General features: G+C 37.9%; 1 protein-coding gene across 1 annotated transcript in view; it reads left to right on the forward strand.

Annotated features, from left to right (window-relative positions):
• The first annotated feature begins 446 nt into the window (after positions 1-446).
• The window catches only part of TYR (tyrosinase), a 102,939-nt gene continuing 77,388 nt past the window's right edge, over positions 447-25,997 (forward strand). The window contains exons 1-2 of the mRNA XM_003418555.4: positions 447-1,397; positions 14,832-15,048. Coding sequence (XP_003418603.1) covers positions 579-1,397; positions 14,832-15,048 — 1,036 coding nt within the window. The 5' untranslated portion in view covers positions 447-578. The remainder of the gene's footprint in view (positions 1,398-14,831; positions 15,049-25,997) is intronic.

A 25,997-nucleotide genomic window follows, 5' to 3' on the forward strand; every position in this document is an offset into this window, starting at 1 on the left:
CAGCTCTATTGCTGACATTGGTTCTCATTATCAAATTCAAATCATGATTAATTTGATAGTTAACTGACTTTACTTAAATTAAACATTATTCTTATTGCTATTATTACTATTAATCTAATCACATGAATTGGAGCCCTGGTGGTGCAGTGGTTAAGAGCTCTGCCAGTAACCAAAAGGCTGGCAGTTTAAATCTACCAGCTGCTCCTTGGTAACCCTATGGAGCAGCTCTACTCTGTCCCATAGGGTTGTTGTGAGTCGGAATCGACTCAACAGCAATGGTGTTTTTTTTTTTTTTAATCACATGAATTAAACTATTAATGGTGAATAGTGTTTCTCACTTTAAAATAGGCCTGTCCCATTGGTGGGATAAATGCCAAATCCAAAGACAAATTAGTCATGTGCTTTTCAGAAGATGAAAGCTTAAGATAAAGACTGCAAGTGTTTGATGTTAGAAGTGGGAGTGGTATTATATAGGTCTTAGCCAAAACATGTGATAGTCAGTGTAGAGGTAGCTAGAAAGAGAAATTTGTGGCTCTAATTAACTAGCTCAGGCAGACTCTCTGAGGATTGGAGGAAGAATGCGCCTGGTTGTTTTGTACTGCCTGCTGTGGAGTTTTCATACTTCCGCCGGCCATTTCCCTCGAGCCTGTGTGTCTTCTAAGAGTATGATGGAGAAGGAATGCTGCCCTCCGTGGAGTGGGGATGGGAGTCCCTGTGGCCAGCTTTCAGGCAGGGGTTCCTGTCAGGACGTCCTTCTGTCCAATGCACCACTCGGGCCTCAATTCCCCTTCACAGGGGTGGATGACCGGGAGTCTTGGCCTTCTGTCTTTTATAACAGGACCTGCCAGTGCTCTGGCAACTTCATGGGATTTGACTGTGGAAATTGTAGGTTTGGCTTTTGGGGGCCAAACTGCACAGAGAGGCGACTGTTAGTAAGAAGAAACATCTTTGATTTGAGTGTCCCAGAGAAGAACAAATTCCTTGCCTACCTCACTTTAGCAAAACATACCACCAGTGCAGACTATGTTATCCCCACAGGCACCTATGGCCAAATGAACAATGGATCAAGACCCATGTTTAGAGACATCAACATCTATGACCTCTTTGTCTGGATGCATTATTATGTGTCCAGAGACACACTGCTCGGGGGATCTGAAATCTGGAGCGACATTGATTTTGCTCATGAAGCACCAGGCTTCCTGCCTTGGCATAGACTCTTCTTGCTGCAGTGGGAAAAAGAAATCCAGAGGCTGACAGGGGATGAGAACTTCACTATTCCGTACTGGGACTGGCGGGATGCAGAAGACTGTGACATTTGCACAGACGAGTACATGGGAGGGCACCACCCAGCAAACCCTAACCTACTCAGCCCAGCATCCTTCTTCTCTTCTTGGCAGGTAAGATGCAGTTGGAGTAGAAAGCTGATTGAATCATAGGCATACAACGTCAGAGCACACAGAGACCTTAGCAATCACTTCTTCAGGAAAGTCTTCATAAACCTCCCTTCTCCACCTCTCCTGCCCCATAGCATAGGGAAGATCTCCTACGAAGAGATCTCCAAGTACCTTCTATTTTTCCTTTATAGCACACTGTACAATTGTAGTCGCATGGATTATTTGTCTAATTTCTATCTCTTCTACTGGGTTTCAAAGCTCCAATGAGAAAAGTACTTGGTGTATCACGGTATCTTCCAGCACCTGGGATGTTGTCTGGCAAATGCTCATTATTTGTTGTGTGAATGAATTAATGAATGGATGGATATCTAAATGATTGAATAAATAAATGGTACAGGCCAGTGAAGGATCCCTAGTGGTGCAGTGGTTAAAGTGCTCAGCTGCTAACCAAAAGGTCAGAGGTTGGAACTCACCAGCCATTCCACTGAAGAAAGATGCGGCTGTCTGCTTCTGTAAAGATTACAGCCTTGGAAACTCAATGGTGGCAGTCCTACTCTATCCTATAGAGTTGCTATGAGTCGGAATCTACTTGAAGGCAGTGGATTATAGGCCAGTGTTTGCAAAATTTTCTTTAAGATAAAATTCATACGGCATAAAAATTAAAAATACAAATTCTTGGCCCTATCCTAGACCATTGATCAGAGTCTACAGGAGGCAGTCTTGGGAAGGCATAATTTAATATGTTTCAAGAGCAATTAGAAAAATTTAGGAAACACTGATTAATTTTTTTTCCTAATGTGGATGAGTCCCAAGGCCCAAATAGGTAAATAATGAAGTAGCTAATATTCAGTGAGCACTTACTAGTTGCTGTTGAGTTTATTCTGACTTATAGCCACCCTATAGAACAGAGTAGAACTGCCCCCATAAGGTTTCCAAGGCTGTAGTCTTTACGGAAGCAGACTGCTACATCTTTGGCCCATGCAGCAGATGGTGGATTCAAACCGCTGACCCTTTGGTTAGCAGCCAAGGACTTAACCACTGCAAGACCACAGCTCCTTAATGAGCATTTACTCTGTGTGAATTCCTGTTACAAGTGCTTTTATACATTAACGAATTTAATGCTCTTACCTTTCTCTGCTTTAAAGATTAGAAAGCTGAGGTATAAAGAGATTAGGTGACTTGCACGACATCATACATCCAGTAAGTAGAAGAGAGAAGATTTGGCCTCATACCCTGCCTGCACAATCACTGTATCCTATTTCCAAGGATGTAGCTGCTTTGATGTGTTTAGGCAAAGGACTTAGCCCAGCCTGTCTCACTTTTTCAATTTGACTGCAGAAAAAAATTAGCTTTGATCCTAAATACTTATAAACTTTAGAGGTCCAAGGTAAGGAATTGCTATATTGAAATGTAGTAATTCCTAGTTCTCCTTTTCTGAGTCTATCACTCTGGATTAAGGACAAAAGGTAACCAAAGAAATATGCTCTTAATTACTTATCATTTTTAAACTTTGAGGGTGGAAGGCATGCTTTTCCTCCTCCCTTCCAAAAATTTCTAATGCCACACTTGGGTAGCAATGATTTATGGAACTAAGCCAATATTTTAATGGAATGAGGAGACATTTCCACTATAATCACTGCCTCACATGGCAGTTTTGAAACATGGACCCCCCCAGCCACACGCGCCCCATCCAAGTTCACACAACTTTCAAATGGAGCCTCTTAAAAAGTGTCCACTGTCTAATTTTGGTGTCACTAATGCCGGCTATTAATAGGCAGAATGAATGTATTTGTGCAGAAAAGGGTGAAAAATGTGCTGGAAAAAAATCTTACTCCACAAAGCCTCAGACTTCCTACCTTAATCTGTGAGGTACAAACCTCTCCTCTAGCTCCCACGTACTGTCTTACTGCTTAAAATACTGCGAAGCTTTGATGTGGGATTTTCAGTGTCACTTGTAACACCCTGCTTACCTCTACAGCTTCACATGACCCGGAAAGCCTGGAGGATTATCTAAATTACCAAAACTGTTAGAAAACTCACACTGAAGCTTAAAAGATAGTTACTAACTCGTTTTTAATTACATTCAAGGTGTGCTATCTGGTGATACCCAGATGTATATTCGTGATTTTTTTCTAATCACTTATTGATTATTGAATGAAAATGTTCTCTTTTTCTTCATTATGTGGCCAATTTTATTACTTTTTCAAGCAAATGTTTTGTGTCTAGTGGGTAAACACTGGCTCGAAAGTATTAAAACATTAACTTCAGCCTGGTTCTATGATTAAACTCCTGTGTAGTAACTGGTTTTAAAAATAAAATTAGGATACAGGGTGGAGGAAAAGTAATGATGAAAATCAAGCAAACATCAGTTTAAATAAAGAAGGAGAAATGAATGAACACTTGTCTATTTGTGGTGTCGAGGGGTGATGGGTGTCAGAGTGGCAGTTAAACCCAACTATGGTTGGCTGTTCTCATTTCTTCACAAAGCCCTCTGGTTACAAAGTCCTTCAAAAATTAAGATTCGTGTATACATTGATTTAATTCTTAGGTTCTCAGTATTAAAATCACCTAGGGAGCTTTAACAAAATGACAAACAACCAAACAAAAACTTAACTTGGGCTTCTGCTCCACTCGTCCAACTTCTGCCAGAAATTCAGATTCCAGTGGTCTGCATCTGGATTTTCAAAATCTTCTAGTGTGATTCTAACCTGCGGCCAGCACTGAGAATCTCTGATTTAATTAATATGGAAATCGGTGTTTTCTCTCTTTATTTTCATTTTATAAACACAGGTTCTGTATAGACACACCGCTATTGTGAATGCTTTCGATTCAAGAACTGAACATTCAATTTAAGAACTAGACTATTTTGTTCAAGATGAGATCAAATAGCTTAATAAATTGGTTAATAAAATTTAAGTACGAATACATCAGCTCAACACAATTAGACCCAATGTTATGTAACAAGCACATAAGCTAGCTATAAAAAGAAAAACCCTATCAGGGGTAGCTGTGGTGATAGATCAAAAAAGGAGAGAGAAAATACATATATATATTTTCTAGATGATAAAAAATAAAAATTTTTTTTTTTTTTTTAATAAGAAAAATGTGGCCAGGAACTTCATTCACCAGGTGAAAAGCACATCACATGGAAGCAAACAGTGGGAAGAAAAAAAAAGTCACATTTCAGCAGAGATCATGGGTTTTGGGTAACCATAGCAACAGCTCAGTGATATAACAGTTTTTCTTTTTTTCTTTATGAAAAAGACTCTGTGGAATGTCATATGGTTTACTTTTTTTTTAATTCAAATAACCTCTAATGCCATAATAGAATCTTTGCTATTGAAAGTTTTTAATAATTGGCTATTCATTGCTATTTCTTTAATAGAAGGCAATCTAGGCTTACCTTCATCATGAATGTTTCTTTCCATTTCCCTTTTTTAATTTGATTTGAGCCACTTGTTTTCCCACCGTATGTTATAGATCACCTGTGGTGAAACAGAAAAAGAAGAGAGCCTTGGGCAAAAAACCTGGACTCAAATTCTCTCTCTTCTACTTTCCAAGTGATATTGGGCAAGTTATTTAGAATCTCTGACCTTTAGTTTTTTCACAGGAAAAAAATGGGTATCAAATACCACATATGCCTGTTTCCCATGTTGACGGAAAGGCTAAATGGAATGGAAAGCAGAACAATGTAGTAAAAATAACATAATATTTTGAGCCATTTACTTAGCTACAAGACTCTGGGCAACTTAACAACAAAAAGACAAACCACCAAATCGAAAAATGGTCAGAGGACTTGAACAGACATTTTTCCAAAGAGGATAGATATTCAAGTGGCCAACGAGCATGTGAAAAGATGCTCAAAATCATTCGTCATTGCCTTCGACTTGATTCTGACTCTTAGTGACCTTATGGACAGAGTACAACTGCCCCATAGGGTTTCCAAGGAACAGCTGGTGGGTTTGAATTGCCGACCTCTTGATTAGCAGCCTGGGTTCTTCACCACTATGCTACGAGGGCTCCTATTAGCCATTAAAAAAAAAACAGTGCTGTCGAGTTGATTCCGACTCATAGCGACCCTATAGGACAGAGTAGAACTGCCCCACAGAGTTTCCAAGGAGTGCCTGGTGGATTCAAACTGCTGACCCTTTGGTTAGCAGCTGTAGCACTTAACCACTACGCCACCAGGGTTTCCCCATTAGCCATTAGGGAGATGTAAATCCAAATTACAATGCGATACCAAAAGAAAAACAAACAAACAAAAATCACCAAACCCATTGCTGTCAAGTCAACTTTGATTCATGGTGACCCCATGTGCTACAGAGTAGAACCGATCCATAGTGGTTGTTTGGCTATAATCCTTATGGAAGTAGATCATCACGCCTTTCTTCCATGGTGCCAATGAGAGGGTTTGAGCTGCCAACCTTTAGGTTATAGTAGAAAAGCGGAAACCACTTACACCATCCAGGGACCTATTAGAAGGGCAATTGTCAAAAAACATCATGTTGAGTTAAATAAGTCAGTCACAAAAGAACAAACACTGCATGATCTCACTTATATAAAATGAGTAAATATATAGGAACCAAAGATACTAGCGATTCCCGGGGATGGGAGGGAGTGTAAAATGGGATGTTTTTGCTTAGGGGTCATTGAGTTTATGTAAATGGTGGTGGTATGATTTGGAAAATGATAGTGTCTTAGTCATCTAGTGCTGCTATAACAGAAATACCACAAGTGGATGGCTTTAACAAAGAGAAATTTTTTCTCTCACAGTCTAGTAGGTTACAAGTCCAAATTCAGGATGTTGGCTCCAGGGGAAGGCTTTCTCTGTCAGCTCTGGAGGAAGGTCCTTGTCCTCAGCCTTCCCCTGGTTGAGGAGCTTCTAAGGCACAGGGATCCCAGGTCCAAAGGATGTGCTCTGCTCCTGGTGCTGCTTTCTTGGTGTTATGAAGTCCCCAACTCTCTGCTTGCTTCCCTTTCATCTCTTGAGAGATAAACGGTGGTGCAGGCCACATTCCAGGGAAACTCCCTTTCCATTGGATCAGGGAGGTGACCTGGGTTAAGGGTGGTATTACAATCCCATTCTAATCCCCTCAACACAAAATTACAATCACAAAATGGAGGACAACCATACAATACAGGGAATCATGGCCTAACCAAGTTGATATACACATTTGGGGGCGGGGGGGACAGAATTCAATCCATGACAGATAGCAAGAATTGTTGCACAGCTTGAAGAATGTAGACAATGTTAATGAATTGTGCTTGCAGAAACTGTGGAGACAGCATACGTTTCTGTGTATTTTTACTACAATAAAATTTAAAAAAAAAAAGACTCTGGGCAAATTAATTATTCTGAGACCTTACTATCTCTAAAATTAGAATAACATATTTTAAAGCATTGCTGTGAAGGAATTAAATATGTTATAGTAAAATGGCTAGTTTGGTAACCAACATATTATTTTCGTTCCATGTATTATAATCATATTTGTAAAATTATATACCCATGTTTTTTACATATGCAAAGAACATGTAACCAGTGTTATAAAAAAAAAATTATAGAGCCAGTTAAAAATGATTTGATGGCTTGTCCAAAGGTTTTGTATCCAGTTAGCAGTTGAGCACAAACTGTTTGCACCATCTAGAGACCTTAATATTTATAATAACTGTCATTATTAAACACTATAAACTTGGCACTACATACTACATATGAGGCCCTGGTGGTGCAGTGGTTAAGAGCTTGGCTGTTAACCAGAAGGTCAGCAGTTCGAATCTACCAGCTACTCTTTGGAAACACTATGGGGCAGTTCTACCCTGTCCTATAGGGCTGCTATGAGTCAGCTTTTCATATATTAGATTGTTTGATCTTTGATAAAAAGTTGCTATATTTCTCATTTACACATGTAAAACTTTGATAATTAGAGAGTTTAAAGTAACTTATCCAAGGTCACTTAGCTAATAAAGTGTCAGTATTGAAACTCAGGATTCCCTGACTGCAATCTCCATGATCAGAACCACAGTGCCAACTCCTTTGCCGTATCAACTAGAAAGACAATCACTTGGGATTCAGTTTTTTTAAATTATTTCTAGAACTAGGGTAGATTTCCTTCTTGTAACTTGTACCCTCAGTCATTTGAACACTTAGTCACTTGGCAGTTGGCACTTCAGCCAAAAATAGTTCCATTCAAACCTTTCTAAATTAACCCAGCCTGCTGTAGGAGTCTTTTAGCCAGCAGGATCTTTTGAAAATATTCTGAGATGGTTTATTATTCAAACAGGAATGAAAATTATTCTGTCTGTGTACCCACTGTGGTGTCTAGTTAATTGACATTATAAAGGAATTCAATACATTGCATTCAAGGCAAAAGTTAGTTTTAATCAACCATTCATTCCTTAGCCATTTAGAGTGAATATTAAATGTAATGGATATAGCTTTGGAATCAGGAGCCTGTGTCTGAATGTTCTGACTCTAGCTCTAAACATTATGCAGCCTTGGATAAGTCACTCAACATTTCATGTTCTCAATTGTCTCATGGACAAAAGAATTAGAAATGGCATGAAACCCAAGGAAAACTACAAACTCCTATTTGTTAAGCCATGTACTGTGATATTTTATAATTTTTTATATCAAGATATGTAATATAATTTCATATTTTAGATGAGTCATTTTAGACTTAGCCAGTCTAAACAACTTGCCCATTGTCACATTGCTAGGAAGTAACTGAGCCAAAATTGAAGCCCAGGTTTACTTGAATCTGGAGTCTAGTGCTTTTCTATTACGTTGTTGCTGTTAGGTGCCAGTAAGTCAGTTCTGACTCATAGCAACCCCATGTACCATAGAACGAAACACTGCCCAGTCCTGTGCCATGCTCACTATCGTTATGCTTAAGCCCATTGTTGCAGCCACTGTGTCAATCCATCTCATTGAGGGTCTTCCTCTCTTTCGCTGGCCCTCTATTTTACCAAGCATGATGCCCTTCTCCAGGGACTGATCCTTCCTGACAACATGTCCAAAGTACGTGAAATGCAGTCTTGCCATCGCTGCTTCTGAGGAACTTTCTGGTTGTACTTCTTCCAAGACAGATTTATTCGTCCTTTTGGCAGTCCATAGTATATTTAATATTATTCTTCACCAACACCATAATTCAAAGGTGTCAACTCTTCTTTGGTCATCATTATTCACTGTCCAGCTTTCACACTGAAAATACCATGGCTTGGGTCAGGCCAGCTTTAGTCTTCAAGGTGACATCTTTGCTTTTCAACACTTTAAAGAGATCTCTTTCAGTAGATTTGCCCAACGCAATGCATCTTCTCATTTCCTGACTGCTGCTTCCATGGGTGTTGATTGTGGATCCAAGTAAAATGAAATCCTTGGCAACTTCAATATTTTCCCTGTTTATCATGATGTTGCTTATTGGTCCAGTTATGAGGATTTGTCTTCTTTACGTTGAGACGTAATCCATACTGAAGGCTATGGTCTTTTATCTTCAACAGTCCTTTTCTTCAAGTTCCCAAGTCCTTTTCACTTCCAGCAAGCAAAGTTGTGTCATCTGCTTAACACAGGTTGTTAATGAGTCTTCCTCCAATCCTGATGCCCCATTCTTCTACATATAGTCCAGCTTCTAAGATTATTTGCTCAGCATAAAAAAAAAAGTTTTTTTTTTTTCAGCATAGGTATGGTAAAAGGATACAACCCTGATGCACACCTTTCCTGACTGTAAAGCACACAGTATCTCCTTCTTCTGTCCAAACAACTGCCTCTTTGATCCATGGACAGTTTCCTCATGAGCACGATTAAGTGTTCTGGAATTCCCATCCTTCACAATATTATCCATAATTTGTTATGATCCACACAGTCCAATGCTTCTGCATAGTCAATAAAACACAGGTAAGCATCCTCCTGGCATTCCCTGCTTCCAGCCAGGATCCATCTGACATTAGCAATGATATCCCGGGTTCCACGTCCTCTTCTGAATCTGGCTTGAATTCTTGGCAGTTCCCTGTTGATATACTGCTGCAGCCGCTCCTGAATGACCTTCAGCAAAATTTTACTTACATGTGGTATTAATGACTTTGTTCTATAATTTCTGCATTTGGTGGGGTCACTTTTCTTGGGAATGGGCATAAATATGGATCTCTTCCAGTCAGTTGGCCAAATCTTCCAAATTTCTTGGCATAGACGAGTGAGCACTTCCAGCACTGCATCTGTTTGTGGAAACATCTCAATTGGTATTCCATCAGTTCCTGGAGCCTGGTTTTTTGCCAGTGCCTTCAGTGAAGCTTGGGCTTCTTCCTTCAGTACCATCGGTTCCTGATCATATGCTACCTCTTGAAATGTTTGAAGGTCGAACAATTCTTTTTGGCATAATGACTCTGAGTATTCCTTCCATCTTCTTTTGATGGTTCCTGCATCATTTAATATTTTCCCCATAAAAACCTTCATTATTGCAACTCTAGGCTTGAAGTTTTTCTTCAGTTCTGTCAGCTTGAGAAATGCTGAGTGTGTTCTTCCGTTTTGGTTTTGTGTCTCCAGCTCTTGGCACATGTCTCTATAATACTCTACTTTGTATTCTTGAACAGCCTTTCGAATCTTCAGTTCTTTTACGTCACTACTTTTTCCTTTTGCTTTAGCTGCCCGATGTTCAAAAGCAAGTTTCAGAGTCTCTTCTGACATCCAGTTTGGTCTTTTCTTTATTTCCTGTCTTGTTAATGACCTCTTGGTTTTTTCATGTATGATGTCCTTGATGTCATTCCACAATTCGTCTGGTCTTTGGTCACTAGCATTCGACAGGTCAAATCTATTCTTGAGATGGCCTCTAAATTCAGGTGAGATATACTCAAGATCATACTTTGGCTGTTGTGGATTTGTCCTAATTTTCTTCAGTTTCAGCTTGAACTTGCATATGAGCAATTGATAGTCTGTTCCGCAGTCACCCCTGTCCTTGTTCTGACTGATGATATTGAGCTTTTCCATCATGTCTTTCTGCAGATGTAGCCAACTGGATTCCCGTGTATTCCATCTGGAGGGTTCCATGTGTATAGTCACCATTTATGTTCGTGAAAAAAAGTAGTTGCAAAGAAGTCATTGGTCTTGCAAAATTCTACCATGCAATCTCCAGCATCGTTTCTATCACCAAGGCCATACTTTCCAACTACCAATCCTTCTTTGTTTCCAACTTTCCCACTTGAATCACTGGTAATTATCAGTGCATCTTGATTGTGTGTTCGATCAATTTCAGACTACAGAAGCTGGTAAAAATCTTCAATTTTCTTCATCTTTGGCCTCAGTGATTGGTATGTAAATTTGATTAATAGTCATATTAACTGGTCTTCCTTGTAAGCGTATAGATATTATCCTATCACTGAGAGCGCTGCACTTCAGGACAGATCTTGAAATGTTTTTCTTGATGGTGAATGCAATGCCATTCCTCTTCAAGTTGTCATTCCCCACGTAGTAGACCATATTATTGTCCAATTCAAAATGGCCAATACCAGTCCATTTCAGCTCACTAATGCCTAGGATATCAATTTTATGCACTCCATTTCACTTCTTGATGATTTCCAATTTTCCTAGATTCATACTTTGTACATTCCAGTTTCCAGTTATTAATGGACGTTTGCAGCTATTTCTTCTCATTTTGAGTCGTGCCACATCAGGAAATGAAGGTCCCAAAAGCTTGACTCCAACCACGTCATTAAGGTTGACTCTACTTTGAGGAGGCAGCTCTTCCCCGGTCGTCTTTTGAGTGCCTTCCAACCTGGGGAACTCATCTTCTGGCACTATACCAGACAAAGCTTTCACTGACTAATGCTTTTCAGAAGTAGACTGCCGGATCCTTCTTCCTAGTCTGTCTTAGTCTGGAAGCTCAGCTGAAACCTATATACCATGGGTGACCTTGCTAGTATCCAAATTCCAGTGGCAAAGCTTCCAGCATCACAGCAACACACAAGCCCCCACAGTATGACAAACTGACAGCATGTGGGGGGGTTTTCTACCACGTAATACTTCAATACTAAATGGTACCTTAGTGAGCAAAAAAGTAAAAATAGCTTTTCTTAGTTTCTCTCTTGTAACACAGTAATCCAAAAAAAAAAAAAACGTTGTTGTCAAGCCAATTCCAACTCATAGCAACCCTATAAGGCATAGTAGAACTGCCCCATAAGGTTTCCAAGAAGCAGCTTGTGGATTTGAACTGCCAGTCTTCTGGTTAGCAGCCAAGCTCTTAGCCACTGAGCCAGCAGGGCTCCTTGTGACACAGTGGAAACCATTATTAGGGGACATGGTTTATTCCCTTCTATTTTATTATGATTTAATTTGCTTTAACAAGCTATAGATTCCAAACTCACTGGGACAGGACATGGATAGGATCATCTTGATTATTTTCAACTGTGGTGAAAACAAGTTGACCAGAAAGGCTTTTCACTTTTAAAATGTTGTTCTGTGTGTTTTGCCTGCTGTTGGTAGATTACCAATTGTGAAACGGGGCTTTAGATCCTACTAGCTTTTTATACTCTTCCAAACTCAGGCTCAGTTTCCTCAACATTAAAATAGTGATAAGATCATATAAACCCACAAGGTAGTTGTGCAAAATTCAATGAAAAAAATGTACAAAGAGATATCCCTCTCATGAGTTGGATAGAGTAGGAGCTCACTGTATGTTTAAGAAAAATGATTTATTTTCAGAAATACATTCCAGGGCAGAAACTGGTATCAATCACAAAACTAATATATGTAAATGAGTGTTTCCTACATGTTTCCTGCTGAAGATTCATGGGTTCATTTAGTAATTTGTTCCTTCATCATTCAAATATTTATCAAGCCTTTACAGTGTGCCAGACACTATTTTAGGTCTGAGAATAAAGAAATGAACATCGATAATAACAACAAAAAAAAATTGTACTCATGGAGACTACAATTTCATAAGGAAGGTGATAATAATTTTCTATTGAGGGAGATAAAATGAATAAAGCTTAAGCTGGTAAACATATGCCTGTGAATGTTTAGTGATGGTAGGGTGGGATGGCCTGAGCTTCATCTATTAATTTAGGATTTATGCCTCAATATCCAGCTAATTACTCCATCTCATTGAATTTATGACATCAGTGATTTTAGATACAGCATTAAACTTATGTACTGTTGAGGAAAAACCTTTAGAAATGCTGTCAATTCAACTAGGATGTAATGTTTTTAACCACTTGGAATTTTTGTTTTATTCTTATTGAAAGAGCTCTTTTAGATTTTTCAGCCACATATTTTTATCATAGATTACTCTTCTGCCTACCCTTGAATAAAACTATAATCAAAATAATTTGATGATGGGTTCCTAAAACTTCTTTACATTTAGAGTCAGATTTTTCTGGATCATTTTTTAAGTTAGAGTCAAAATGTCTGTTATTTTCCTCTCAAGATGTTTTACTCGGTCTTGAAGAATAGAAAGAAGAAATAAAGCCTCATTGGTTAGGTTCAGCAAGGGCCAAGAGGCCAGTGAAGTTACAGGAGTGGATGAGGAAGAGTAATGGAAAACTTGCATCAGTCAAGATTCCAGCAGAAAGTAGATCATGCACTCAGAGTAGGTTATATTAAACCCGTTGCCGTTAAGTTGGCCCCCAATCCATGGAGACCATATGTGTTACAGAATGGAACTGCTCCAGAGGGTTTTCTTGGCTGTAATCTTAACAGAAGTAAATAGCCAGGCCTTTCTTCCATGGTACTACTGGGTGGGTTCGAACTGCCAACCTTTAGGTTAATAGTCAAGAGCAAACCATTTTCACCAACCCGGGACCTCAAGTTACATTAGGAGAATTTATTAACAAAGATGTGATTAGAGTTTAGAGAAACCAACAAAAGGCGGTGCAACATCTTGAGGCTGGCAACAGTTATTACTACTTCTAGGCCTGAAGGGTCAAGGGGAAGAAGAGGTTCCTGGATCTTAGAAAGGGAACCTTAGTGGAGAGACTTTAGTAGGGGGACATAAAAAAAAATTTTTTTTAACCCAAATTGACTCACCAGAAAGGTAACTAAGGAAATAATTAGTCCAAACTCACTACCCTTCTGCCCTCTGAAAAACCGCAGTGTGTTCATTAGGCAAGCTCAAAGGAAGCGAAAGGGCAAAAGAGCCAGTCGTTGCAGCCCACAAAAATCAGTTTCCTAGAGTACATATCTGGGTGAAGATAGGGAAAGCTTTAATAGTGGAGCAAACAAAATGTTTGGCACACGGTCTCCAGTACCCATTGCCATCGAGTCAATTTCGACTCATAGCAACCCTATAGGACAGAATAGAACTGCCCCACTGGGTCTCCAAGGTTGTAAATCTTTCAGGAAGCAGACTGCCACATCTTTCTCCCACAGGTGAACTGCTTTTCGGTTAGCAGCTGAGCACTTTAATCACTGTGCCACCTGGGCTCCTAACCAGGCTATAACTATATTTTATGTTACATCAAAGGCATTTCATATCTAGAGTTAACTACAAACTAGATATAGGACTAGAATCTTCTTCTAGATTTTAACCTAGAAAATGCTTAAACAACTTTGAATTTTGAGTCCTGCTGGTCTACACGAACGTACAAAGTGCGCTAAAAATGGAATCAGAAGGCTTGGGTTGGTGTCTCAACTCTACCATTTACTTGTCATATAAACTGGGAAACATTACTTACTTGCTCTGAGCCTTGGTTCCCTCATCTGCAAATGTAGAAAGCAATGCTGTGTGATTTAAATAAAACGTATAAATAAAACTTTTTATTATACAAACATGAGGACTTCTCATCTTAAGATGATGATTCTCAGGTTAGTTCTAGCTAAATTGTTGTTTGAAAATACTATCAACAATATAACTCAAAAAAAAGGCATATTTAATGACAAAGAAAGTGCAAAGTAAAATTATTCACACACCCTGTCATCTTCAGCATCATAAGGATTAATGATAATAAAGCTGCATATTGAGTGCTTACTATTGGTCATGCCATGTGCTATGGGATTTTATTATACAAAGAAATGACTTGTCTCTATTATTTCCCTCCTAAGACTCAGCACCCAGCCTAACATATAATGAATGTTCAACAAGTATTTGTTGAATTAATTTCCTCTTTAAATTTTTTCAGTAGTTGCAGATGTATCTATTATTGTCACCATTTGACTAGATGAGGCCTATAGGGTTGCTATGAGTTGGAATCAACTCGACGGCAACACATTTACAGGGAACTTAAGGCATTTTCCTAAGTGGGAGATACAAAACTAGAATCCTATTCTAGGTTTTAACTTGTACAGCTTATTCTGCAACTCTCAGAAAGCTGCTTCCTTCAAAAATTTAAAAGATTGATCTCCTGCTGATTAACTATGGTAATCAGGAATTAAAGATAGTAATCAGGAATTCCAAGCTCCCCACCTTCCCTTTTGAGCAAGAGGTGACAGTTCCTCTAACATAAAGGTGTCTCGTGCAGATCGTCTGCAGCCGAATGGAGGAGTACAATAGCCGTCAGGCTTTATGCGATGGAACACCTGAGGGACCCTTACTGCGCAATCCTGGAAACCATGACAAAGCCAGGACCCCGAGGCTGCCCTCCTCAGCTGATGTGGAATTTTGCCTGAGTTTGACCCAGTATGAATCTGGCTCCATGAATAAAGCTGCCAATTTCAGCTTTAGAAATACACTAGAAGGTAATGCCTTTTCTTTCAATCATTTTTACTTTGTTTTTCTGAATTCATGTTTACAGTCTTTTGTCTAAAATCCCAGCCCAGTGGTGTTTGCTAATTCAGAATTTTCTGATTTGAATAAGGACATATGAGGGATGGACAGACGCATGAACGGACAGACGGACAGTCAACTACCCCTAGTAGAGTCTGGACAGCACACTATAATTCAACACATTAATAATGTTTCAATAAATTGTATCGGCTTTTGTGTCTCTGCTTCATGTCCTTACCATTTTTATTAGTACTTTCTTCCCTTGGGCATAACTCATTTTATACCTATACTGTCCCAGGCCTGGAATCAGCCATATCGCTAAAGAACGATGATTCTTTTCAGTGGCAAATGATATTAGAGACTATTACCTAGGCACAGATTTTGCTCACTGGAGAGGCACATTATCTCAGAACCTGGACAGGGCTGGGATGTGAGTTGTCTTGGCCTACAGGTATTACTCAAGCGATCTAAAGCTGTGAGGAGAGCAGGATTAGAGGAGCAGGAACAAAGACAACCATTTTACTCTGCTCTCTCAATAAATGCGTGTGGAATTGAATTGTTGCTTTTGAGTGAACCTTGCAGTTATTGCTACTCTTTTTATCTTTTGGGGGATTTTGAAAGGTGCGTAATGTACTTCCCATGGAACAGATTCTCACAGTCAGTGCTGGAATGGAGGAATTGCTGGGGTTTTGTCTACTGAAGTCATTTATGTAACCTCAGCTTCCCTCTTAGATTCCAATGCTGAAATAAAGAATGGAGATGTGCAATTTATGAGTTGAGTGAAAGAGACTTCATATTCCCAAATAAAACAAAGGAAAATAAGACTGTTAGAAGAGACAGTCTCCTGAGTAGGCTGAATATGTGGGTCCCATGGAGTATGAGTAGTTAGGTTCACAGAAGAATCTTCCTTTGTGCAAATCTCTGAGAATCCCTAGTGTCCTCTATTTCACAATCAGGGATATTACGAATTTTTTCAGAAGTAGATCACCAGGTCCTTTTTCCCAGTCTGTCTTAGTCTGGAAGCTCCACTGAAACCTGTCCACCATGGGCTGCTGGTACTGGAAATACTGGTGGCTTAGCTTCCAAAATCATAGCAACACACAAGCCCCCACAGCACAACAAACTGACAAATGAATTGTGGCAATAAATGGTAGCTATATTATATGAAGCTAGTACTAGTTACTGACAACTGAGTTGTCAGTGATTAACCTCTTTGACAATTAGCTTAGAAACTAAGTAGGGATTCCTGAGAAAATAGATCATGGTAAGCCAAGTTTAGTAGGGAAACAAATGAGGATGAGGACAGAAAAAAAAATTTCTGGAGATAGGCCCAGGGATATTTCAGGGGGAGTTCCCAGGAGTGAGGAGACTGCATGAAGGTCCTGGTACCCAAAAGTGAAAATGGTACAGAAACAAGAAACAACTTTAACTCATTGGTGTGTTCCCGAACTTGAGCACAGTACCTGATGTATATTACGTGCTCAAGACCTATTGGCTGACTGATAAAATAATGAATAAAAGAAAGCAATAATCATAGCATAAGACAAAATCTCAAGCAGAACTATGATAGTCTGTATCCTCTTATGTGACACCACCTTGTTTCTAACTACACTCTTCTAACAAATTCAACTTAGAATCATGGAAAATTAAAGTTGGAAGGGACTTAACGTATTCAATTAAACTTTCCACACTATGCTGAGATATCCAGTATGATAGCATTCTTATATGGCCATTCAGAGGCAGGAACAACCTATCTCACATGGGAGAACCAGGAAGTTCTTGGAAATTCCATTCAACTTAAAGAGCACTCCATGAACCTCGTACAGTGGGAAATTATGAAGTATGATACGAAGACATGCACAGATGAGACACTACACAAAACACATACAGAAAATACAATATGATGACAGTGTAAAATGATGTGTAAAAGCATAGGTAAACCAGAAAGACTTCTCAAAAAAGGAGAAAATGGAACTGGATCCTGAAATATCAGTAATTGCTCACAAAGCAGACAAGAGGAGGAAAGGCATTTCCAGCAGTGGGAACAACATATGCAATGCAATAGAGCTATGAAAGAGTGAGATTAGTTACAAAAGAATGAGAAGTTGGAATTTAGGGTTTGTAGAAGGAAATAGCAAGAGGTGTGAGGAGTTTAAAATACATCATGTATGTCAATATTTCTCACTTTTCCCTAGAGGAAAAAAAATTATATAGACTCCTAAGAATATATCCGCAGAACCCTAAGGAATTAAGAACCTAAATTTTTTCCTATGCAGGTGTCTTTCAAACTTGCACTGTAAAAGAGCTGTTCCTTAGTACTACACTAAAGGTTTGTTATCACTTCGAAAACTCAGTGTCTAAAAATCTCAATATAACTTGATCTTCAAGGATATGTCTAAAAACTTTGGTTTATAGAACACTTCTATAGACAATGGGAGGTTTTTAAGCAGGTAACTAACATGATTCTATCTGTATTTCAGAAAGATTTAATGCTAGTAGAATGTAGAAAGAATAATCAGTGAACAGTTGGCAGATGATGGATGGTAAGGGCTTGATCTAAGTTAGCGACAATGAGGATGAAGATGATTTGCTTAGAGCATAAAACCAGGAGCTCTTGGTGACTGACTGAATGACACAGAAAACTATGAACAACTTAAGAATGATTCTGAAACTTCTACAATTGACTTCCAACAATTGGTCCTTGTTGCCCTCCTAAGCAAATCTATCTTTATATTCAATCCTTTCTTTGTTACTGTGACTTACATACACTTAACTGGGATGTTTCTGGCCACTCCGTTTGCTAGCATCTGGTGAGGAGCAATCTAAAGCGTTTTAAATGAGCTTTTTTGAGGGCTTTGATGAAAGATAACGGAAGTTTTAAAATTATGAATTGATTTTTTTTAATGAACAGTGTATATATTTTCAGAGAAAGGTCAGCTGGATAGCCACAAAGACATCTCAAAGGATGGTCTATTTTCCAGTTATCCAGCCTGAGTAATGGGTTTTCTTAAGATATCCAGAAATGATCAGCTCACAACCACAGGCTCAAAATGTAAATTTTACTGAGATTGTCTGTTTAAAAAACAATGGCAAGGAGGTTTTTTTTAATGGGATGATACACTTCCTGTAATTGGAAGGTACAAGTCCTCTCCTAGAAACCTTCTTTACCAATCCTGAGGGAACCAGAAAACCAAGGTATTTGTGTGTGTTGACTCAGGACAGAGGTAGAGAATCTTGAGAGACAGTTCTCCATTCCAGGAAAATATTTTGAGAGCCAAGTGGGGTTTGCTTTGAATGCTCCTTTTTCATCAGGAGAGGATGTTACCTTTTTAAAAGTTGGAAATAAAGTGGAGACTGCTGTATTTCTCACATGCATGCAAAAGCTGAACAATGAATAAAGGAGACCAAAGAAGAATGGATGCCTTTGAATCATGGTGTTGGCAAAGAATATTGAATATACCATGGACTGCCAGAAGGACAAACAAATCTGACTTGGAAAAGTACAACCAGATTGCTCCTTAGGATGGCGAGACTTTGTCTCAGGTACTTTGGACATGTTATCAGGAGGGACCAGTCCCTGGAAAAAGGCATCATGCTTGGTAAATAGTCAGCAAAAAAGACAAAGATCCTTAATAAGATGGATTGACACAGTGTCTGCAACGGTGGGCTCAAATATAGCAAGCACTGTGAGGATGGTGCAGGACTAGGCAGTGTTTTGTTCTGTTGTACGTAAGGTCACTATGAGTTGGAACTGAGTCAATGGTACTTAACAACAGCAATTGCTGTATTGTGAATGAAGGCTTTGCGGGTATGATGGTTAAAATTATGTGTCAACTTGCCTGGACCATGAGTGATTTTCAGTGTTTTGGCAGTTGTATAAATGTGATCACTTCCCAGTTGAAATTTGATATGTGATCACCCCCATGATGGAATCTGCTGAGTGGTACCCCTATGGGTAGGGCCTGTGGTGGCTCACTGCCTCCTCAACCTTCATCTCCCCTCCCTCCACCACCTCCTTCCTTCCTACTCACCTTGTCAAGGCTTTTGGCTTGTTCTAGATCCTGTGGCTACCTCTTGTTCATCTGACTTTCAGTTCTTGGGACTTGAGCTAGCAGCTTACCTGCTGATCTTGGGTTCACCAGCCCCTGCAGTGATGTGAATCAGGAGAAGGCTTGCGGTCTTCCCTGATGATCTTGGGATTCATGGATCTTCACATCCTGTGAGCAAGAGTTCTGCTTTCAGATCTGCTGATCTTGGGTTCGCCAGCCCCTGTGGCTACATGAATCAGCAGAAACCTCTATCTTGATCCACAGACTTGGTACATTTCAGCCTCTACAATGGCATGAGCTATTTCCTGGATATAAATCTTTCTCTCTCCCTCTCTTTGTATATATATACGGAAACCCTGGTGGCGTAGTGGTCAAGTGCTATGGCTGCTAACCAAGAGGTCAGCAGTTTGAATCCTCCAGGTGCTTCTTGGAAACTCTATGGGGCAGTTCTACTCTGTCCTACAGGGTTGCTATGAGTCAAAATTGACTTGACAGCAGTGGGTTTGTGTTTTTTTTTTTTTTTTTTGGTTCTCTCTGTGTGTATTTATACACTTTACTGGTTTTGCTTCTCTAGAGAACCCAGCCTAACACATTGGGTAATTATGTATTATGTTTAAAGATTGTTATGGCAGAAGCTTCTTTCAAGGAAGAGTTAATATTATATAATACGTTTGAAAAAACAAGTCAAGGATAACTCCTATGACCACAAAAGCCTGCCAAATCCAAAATCAGTACATTCTCTCCAAAAGCAGAAAGGTAGCAGCATCAGAATATCTTCATCTCAGCTGGCCATTAAACTTTAGTTAGATTGTGGTAACAGTCTGCTAGAAATTATTACTGTTTGAACGTTAGGGGTCATTTTAATGTTTTAAAGAGACAAATTTCTTTAGACTTAGTAACATTGCTGAGTAGTAAAAACTCACAGTTTTAGGTTTCTTTGGGAAAGAGCTTAAAAACAGAATAGTTTAATGTTTGGGGTTATTATTTCTTGATACTCAGTAAACTTCTAGCAACATGCACAATAATGATATAGCCTGGGCTCTCTCCGTAAAGAAAGAAAAAAAATGGAGTGCTGGCCGAACATATTTACACATTTTTGAATAACTCATCCATCTCTTTCTTCTCTCTACTCCCCTTCTCTAGTTGAAATGGTATAAAAATTGTGAATTTTGAGTGTGTTAGTTAAAAATTTGATTGTGTTAGTCACTAGCGCTTCCATCAGAAAATTATCACAAGTGGGTGACTTTAAAAAATAGGAATCTATTGTCTCACAGTTTTAGAAGCTAGGTGTCAGATTTCGGTGCCTCCGCAGGACTACGCTCCATTTGTTCTAGGAGAAGATCACTCCTCTTTTGCAGCTTCTGGCAGCCTCAGGCATTTCTTGACGTTCTTGGCTTACAGATGGATCCTCACGTGGTGTCTTTCCCCTGTGTGTCTTATCTGCCTTTCCCTGACTCTTTTCCCTTTTTCGAGTCAGAATCAACTGGACTTCACTGGGTAGAAAGGAGTAGGCTTAGGAACCACCTTTTCCAGTATGACCTCATGAACATAAGAAAAGGAAAACTATTTTGAAACAGGGGTTAGGATTTCAACATATCTTTTTGAGGGGCATAATTCAATCTATAACATTGAGGAAGTAAAGTAAATTTATTTAAGTAGCCATGTGTTATCTTTGTTTTGAATTAAAAGTTGTTGGTACTAAGTGCTAGCAAACATCATTGTAGGAAGCTCCACTGGGGAGAGAGAGCTAAAAAGAACTTTCTCAATTGGCAATTCAAAATAATTTATAGTCTTGGGTTTAGGGCCCTTTAAAGTGGATTGGAACACTGACTTTGAAGGCAGACAGAACTGGGTTTGAACATAATTCTGAGCATCTTCTTCCTCATTTGTAAAATTTGTTTAATAATTACATGTTAGGGCTATTTAGAGAATATGCATGAAACTAGTTCTTACTACCTACTCAAGAAGTGTTTTCCTTTTTCCTCCTCCTCTCATCTCTGAATCTTCAATAGTCTTCCCAGCTTACTTTTTGATCTAGCATTGGTTATTAATCTTCATGATATGTATTCATCCATGATGGCCAATTTTCATCTCATTTTTCATCATTTGAATTCTCTACTGTGGAAGATGTCTGCTTACTAAGGGATAACTCATTTTCCAATAATTTATCTTAGGGTCCTAGAAGGTTTTTATGGAGGAAAATGATCATTCACCTCTTCTGAGTATAGAGTCAGGCATAGCATTAAAGTTTATTTCCTGGGAACAAATCTTGGGAAAATGCCCACTCATTAGCAATAAACACTGCAAAGAAAGAGTAGAACTCTTTATTTTTATGTATTTATTCATTTAACAAATAGAGTTTAGAGCTTCCTATGTGCATGATACAAATGTATACTTCAGGGTACAAAATAAAAATTATGTCCCAGCATGAGCAGTACTGCTTTGTAATCATCTATAATGATTGATCTCAAACTTTTTGGTTTCAGAATCCATTTACAACTCTTAAAAATTATTGAGGTTCCCAATTATCTTTTGTTTACATGAGTTATATTTATGGCTACTTAGCATTTTAAAAGTAAAACTAAGAAATTTTATGTTTATTAACTTTTTTAAAATAACAATAAATTCATTACATAGTAATACAAATATAATTTTATGATAAAAACATATTTTCAAGAAAAAGTGAGTAGAATTGTACTGCTTTATATTTTTGCAAATCTCTTAATATCTGGCTTAATAGAAGACAGCTAGATTCTTATGTCTGCTTTTGCCTTCAGTCTGTTAAGGTATGTTGTTTTTATTGAAGAACTTGAAGAAAATTCAACCTCTCACAGATATTTAATTGGAAAAGGAAGAAGTATTAAAAAATATATTTTCAGATAATTATGAGTCATCTTTGTTTCCACACCAAAATTCGATGAGTGGTTATTTCTTAAAAGTCTAGTTGCACTATAAAATCTAATGCATATAATGATTTTTTGTACACTATTGTATAAGGATTATTTTATTATTGTACAAGAATTTTTATACATTAAAATTCACTGGTCTGTCCTGTATTATGAAAGGAATTTGTATTTAGGCATGATTTGTAATATCATGCATGGATCATTTTCAAAATATTGGTATCTGAGTTAAGCAGATTTTCCACACATTGAAACATTTCATTATTGAAAATAAAAAAATCACATTTGTTAATATCACAACTATTCTCATCAGAAAAGTCTGTAAGAATTGAGAATTTGTCAAGCTCCCAGTGATGGAATCAAGTTTTCAAAAATCCTAAATTTTGCTTGAAAGCTCATATTTTATTATCTGCAAAAATTACTGTCAGTTTTTAAGTGACATACTCATTTTGTTCATTTTCAAGAAAATGTCTGCCAAATGCCTTAGTTGGAATAACCATGGACTATCTCTCATTGTACGTTCAAGTGAAACTTGTGTTCCATGAAAAACATGGTTAGTTCAGCTCTGAACTTGAACAATAGCACAAATGCTATTCTTCAAGAAGTCCATGATACTTCCAAATGAAACAAAAATGTTACATACTCAAGTCCCATTCTGTCAAACAGAATATTAAAAAGAGTTGTACTCAATGATGGATGTTTAATACTTTTTTTTTAAGTGAAACTGGCGTTCTTTCATTTATTCATTTTAAATTGCAAGTATGTAGCTACGATGGCTAAAGATTATAGTTTGCTGCCACTGCTTTGATTTGTGCTAAGGCAACAGAAGATTTACCATTTATTTATTGCTTTTGCACTAGCAGCACAAATGTGAACACACAAAAAAGGAAGTCATGTTTTAGTATTTTTAGGAAAATAGTTTTGATATTGCAAATTCTCTGAAAGGGTTCAAGGGACACCAAAGGGGACCATTGATCATACTTTGTTAATCTATAAAACATTGTGCTGAAAGAATAATTGGTTTTTTAAAAGTAAGGGCATGTGGAAAGACTTTCGTATTTTCTCGTGTAATTCTGCAGTTTTAGGGTGAAGTGCCAAGAAAAGTTAATATCCAAAGGTTCAGTGTCTCCAAATTTTCTAAATCAAACAATCACTTGGGATGGTGGTAAAAATGTAGATTACAGGGCATTTTCTCTGGAGATTCTTATTCAGTAGGCCTGGCAGTGGGAGTGGGGGCCCTTATGATCTCTAATAAGCCACACTGACTGACTTCTCTGACTTGGACATATAATATAAAAAGCTGATCAGAATTAGGTAGATATATAGACAGACAGACATATATAGATTCAATGCCAAAAAGAATTATTCAATAAAAATGATCTGATCTCTCTAAGATTAAGCCGTTCTATTAATACAGAGAACATAAAAAACCAACCAGTTGCCATCAAGTCAATTTTGACTCATGGTGACCCCATGCGTGTCAGAGCAGAACTACACTCCATAGGGTTTTCATTGGCTGTGATCTCTTGGAAGTAGATCACCAGGTCTTTATTCTAAAGCACTTCTGGGTGGATTTGAACTGTCAACCTTTTGATTAGTAGCTGAGTGCTTAACCATTTGCAACTAACAGGGACTCCAAACAGAGTATACATGCACACATATTTTTCTTTCGAGTAGAGATAAAAGGTAGTTGCCTGCAATGGTCCACTAGTCACCTCGTAGATTTAAATGTTTTCTCCCTCTAGTGACAGCCTATGGGATCTAGAAGGGATTGAATCTAAAGGCTCTTATCAGGGTGAGGTCCGGCTACAACCATCCAGCGTTAAGAAAGTCAAGGGACAGCATGAACCCCTGCAATAGGAGCAAGAGCTACTGAGCTATGAAAACAGGTTCCTTAGCAGAGAATTGCTGTTCACACAGCTGATCTGATGGGCTGTATGGAAATTATCTGATCACAACATATTGATTCTAGACATGATTAGTGGCCATCTGCTTCTATACTTTCATGGATATACCAATTAAGCAATCCCAATATGTTGACATTGATAATATTCTGTGGCCAGAAGTAGGATTTGGAATGATATCCACCTACAGAACCACTGTCTATAGTTGGACTCTAGGAAACTTTAGTTTTAGCAAATGCCTCAAGCAGTTTTTATAACCCAGGATATAGGGTAGATATGCTCTATAGAAGACTGTTGAAATCATTTATTTCATTATGATATACTGAGTAATGAAAGGTGAGTAGGATTTGCAGCACTAATTTTGGAATTCTGGTTTTGACATTGCAAAAAAGCCTTGCTATTCCATGGCTTATCCCTTTCTTCAAATGAAAGTTTCTTTCGCCTCAAGGACAGAAAAAGAATTTGCCATGTCTATAAAATGAGTTTGCTGTTTAGTAAAATCCCTAGTGTGGAAAGAGTTGCCCTTTTTTCAGCTTTCAAATATGATCACTATTCCTGAGTCACAGGACATAAACATACTTTTTTGATACACAAAAGACTTAAGCTGTATTGAACCAAAAAGCAACGGATTTTTCTATTTCAATTTTACATATGAGAAACAGAGGAAAAGGAATATTAGTATTTGTTGAATACCTGATACAATGCATGTTTTCAAATCAACCATTTGAACATAACATCTACCCCATCAAATATGCTTTTTTTTTTAATTTATTTTTTGGATACAGAAGCTGGTGGTCATACGGCTGATATACACCGAAGTTGAGCTTACTACTTTAAGTCCATCTGACTCCAAGTCTGACATAACTCCTCCTCAGCATGAAGCTTCTTTAGGTGGCCAGAGCCTAACTCAGGTTTCTGGTACACTCCCAACCCTGCTTCTGTTGTATGTAATGCTAATCACTCTGCCCTGTTGGGTGTCTTAGAATAAATCATTGTGAGAAAACAATGATCAAACACACAAAAAAATGACATCGAAAACTGCCAAAAGATTTAATACGATCCAGAGTCTCGAAAAATAATACCCCAAAAGTTAAATGTTTCAAACAAAATTCAGTTGTTATACACACAAAATGCCATGCTTCAATGAAAAAAGACAATACATACTAACATTGAGATGACAGAGATGTTGAAATTATTTAACAAAGATTTAAAAATAGCCAATATATGAATGCTTTAATGGTTTATTATGAACACGTTCGAAACAAATGAAAAATAGAAGTGTCAGCAAGGAAATAGAAAATTTCAGCAAGGGAATAAATATATAATGAAGATCAAATGGAAACTTTACAACTGAAAAATATAATAAAGTAAAAATATCAGTAGATGATCTCAAGAGCTACATAAAGGGGAAAGAGGAAAAAATCAGTGAACTAGAATATAGAACAATAGAAATGATCAAATTTGACAATGTTGATGAAGTGGGTCAATTCCTCAAAAAGTACAAACCACCACAACTCAGCCAACAAAATACAGACAAGTTGAATAGCCCCATAACTAGAAGAGAAGATTGAATTAGTAATTTTAAAACTCCCAAAATAGAAATCTCCAAGCCCAGGTGTTTTCCTGGAGAATTCTACCAAACATTTAAAGAAGAATTAACAAAAAATTTTATAAAATATTTTCCAGAAAATAGAAGGAAAATATACAATTCCCAAATTATTTTATAAAGCTAGTTTTTCCCTGATACTAAAACCAAAGAGAATACAAAAAAGGAAAAAGAAAACCAAGACTAATATGCATCATAAATATTGATACAAAAATTGTTATCAAAATATTAAAAAAATAACTCAAAAATATACTGAAAGAAGTAAACACCATGACCAAGTAGTGTTTCTTCCAAAAATGTAAGACTAGCCCAACATGAAAATGGTTTCTATATTGACTCTTTCAATGTCAGCATCCTGATTGTGATATTTTAACATAGTTTGTGAAAGTGTTACCATTGGGATAAATAGAATATAGACTACATGAGCTCTCTCTGTATTATTTCTTACAAACACATGTG

Source organism: Loxodonta africana, chromosome 7 (assembly GCF_030014295.1).
Source record: "Loxodonta africana isolate mLoxAfr1 chromosome 7, mLoxAfr1.hap2, whole genome shotgun sequence".
NCBI classification, from domain to species: domain Eukaryota; kingdom Metazoa; phylum Chordata; class Mammalia; order Proboscidea; family Elephantidae; genus Loxodonta; species Loxodonta africana.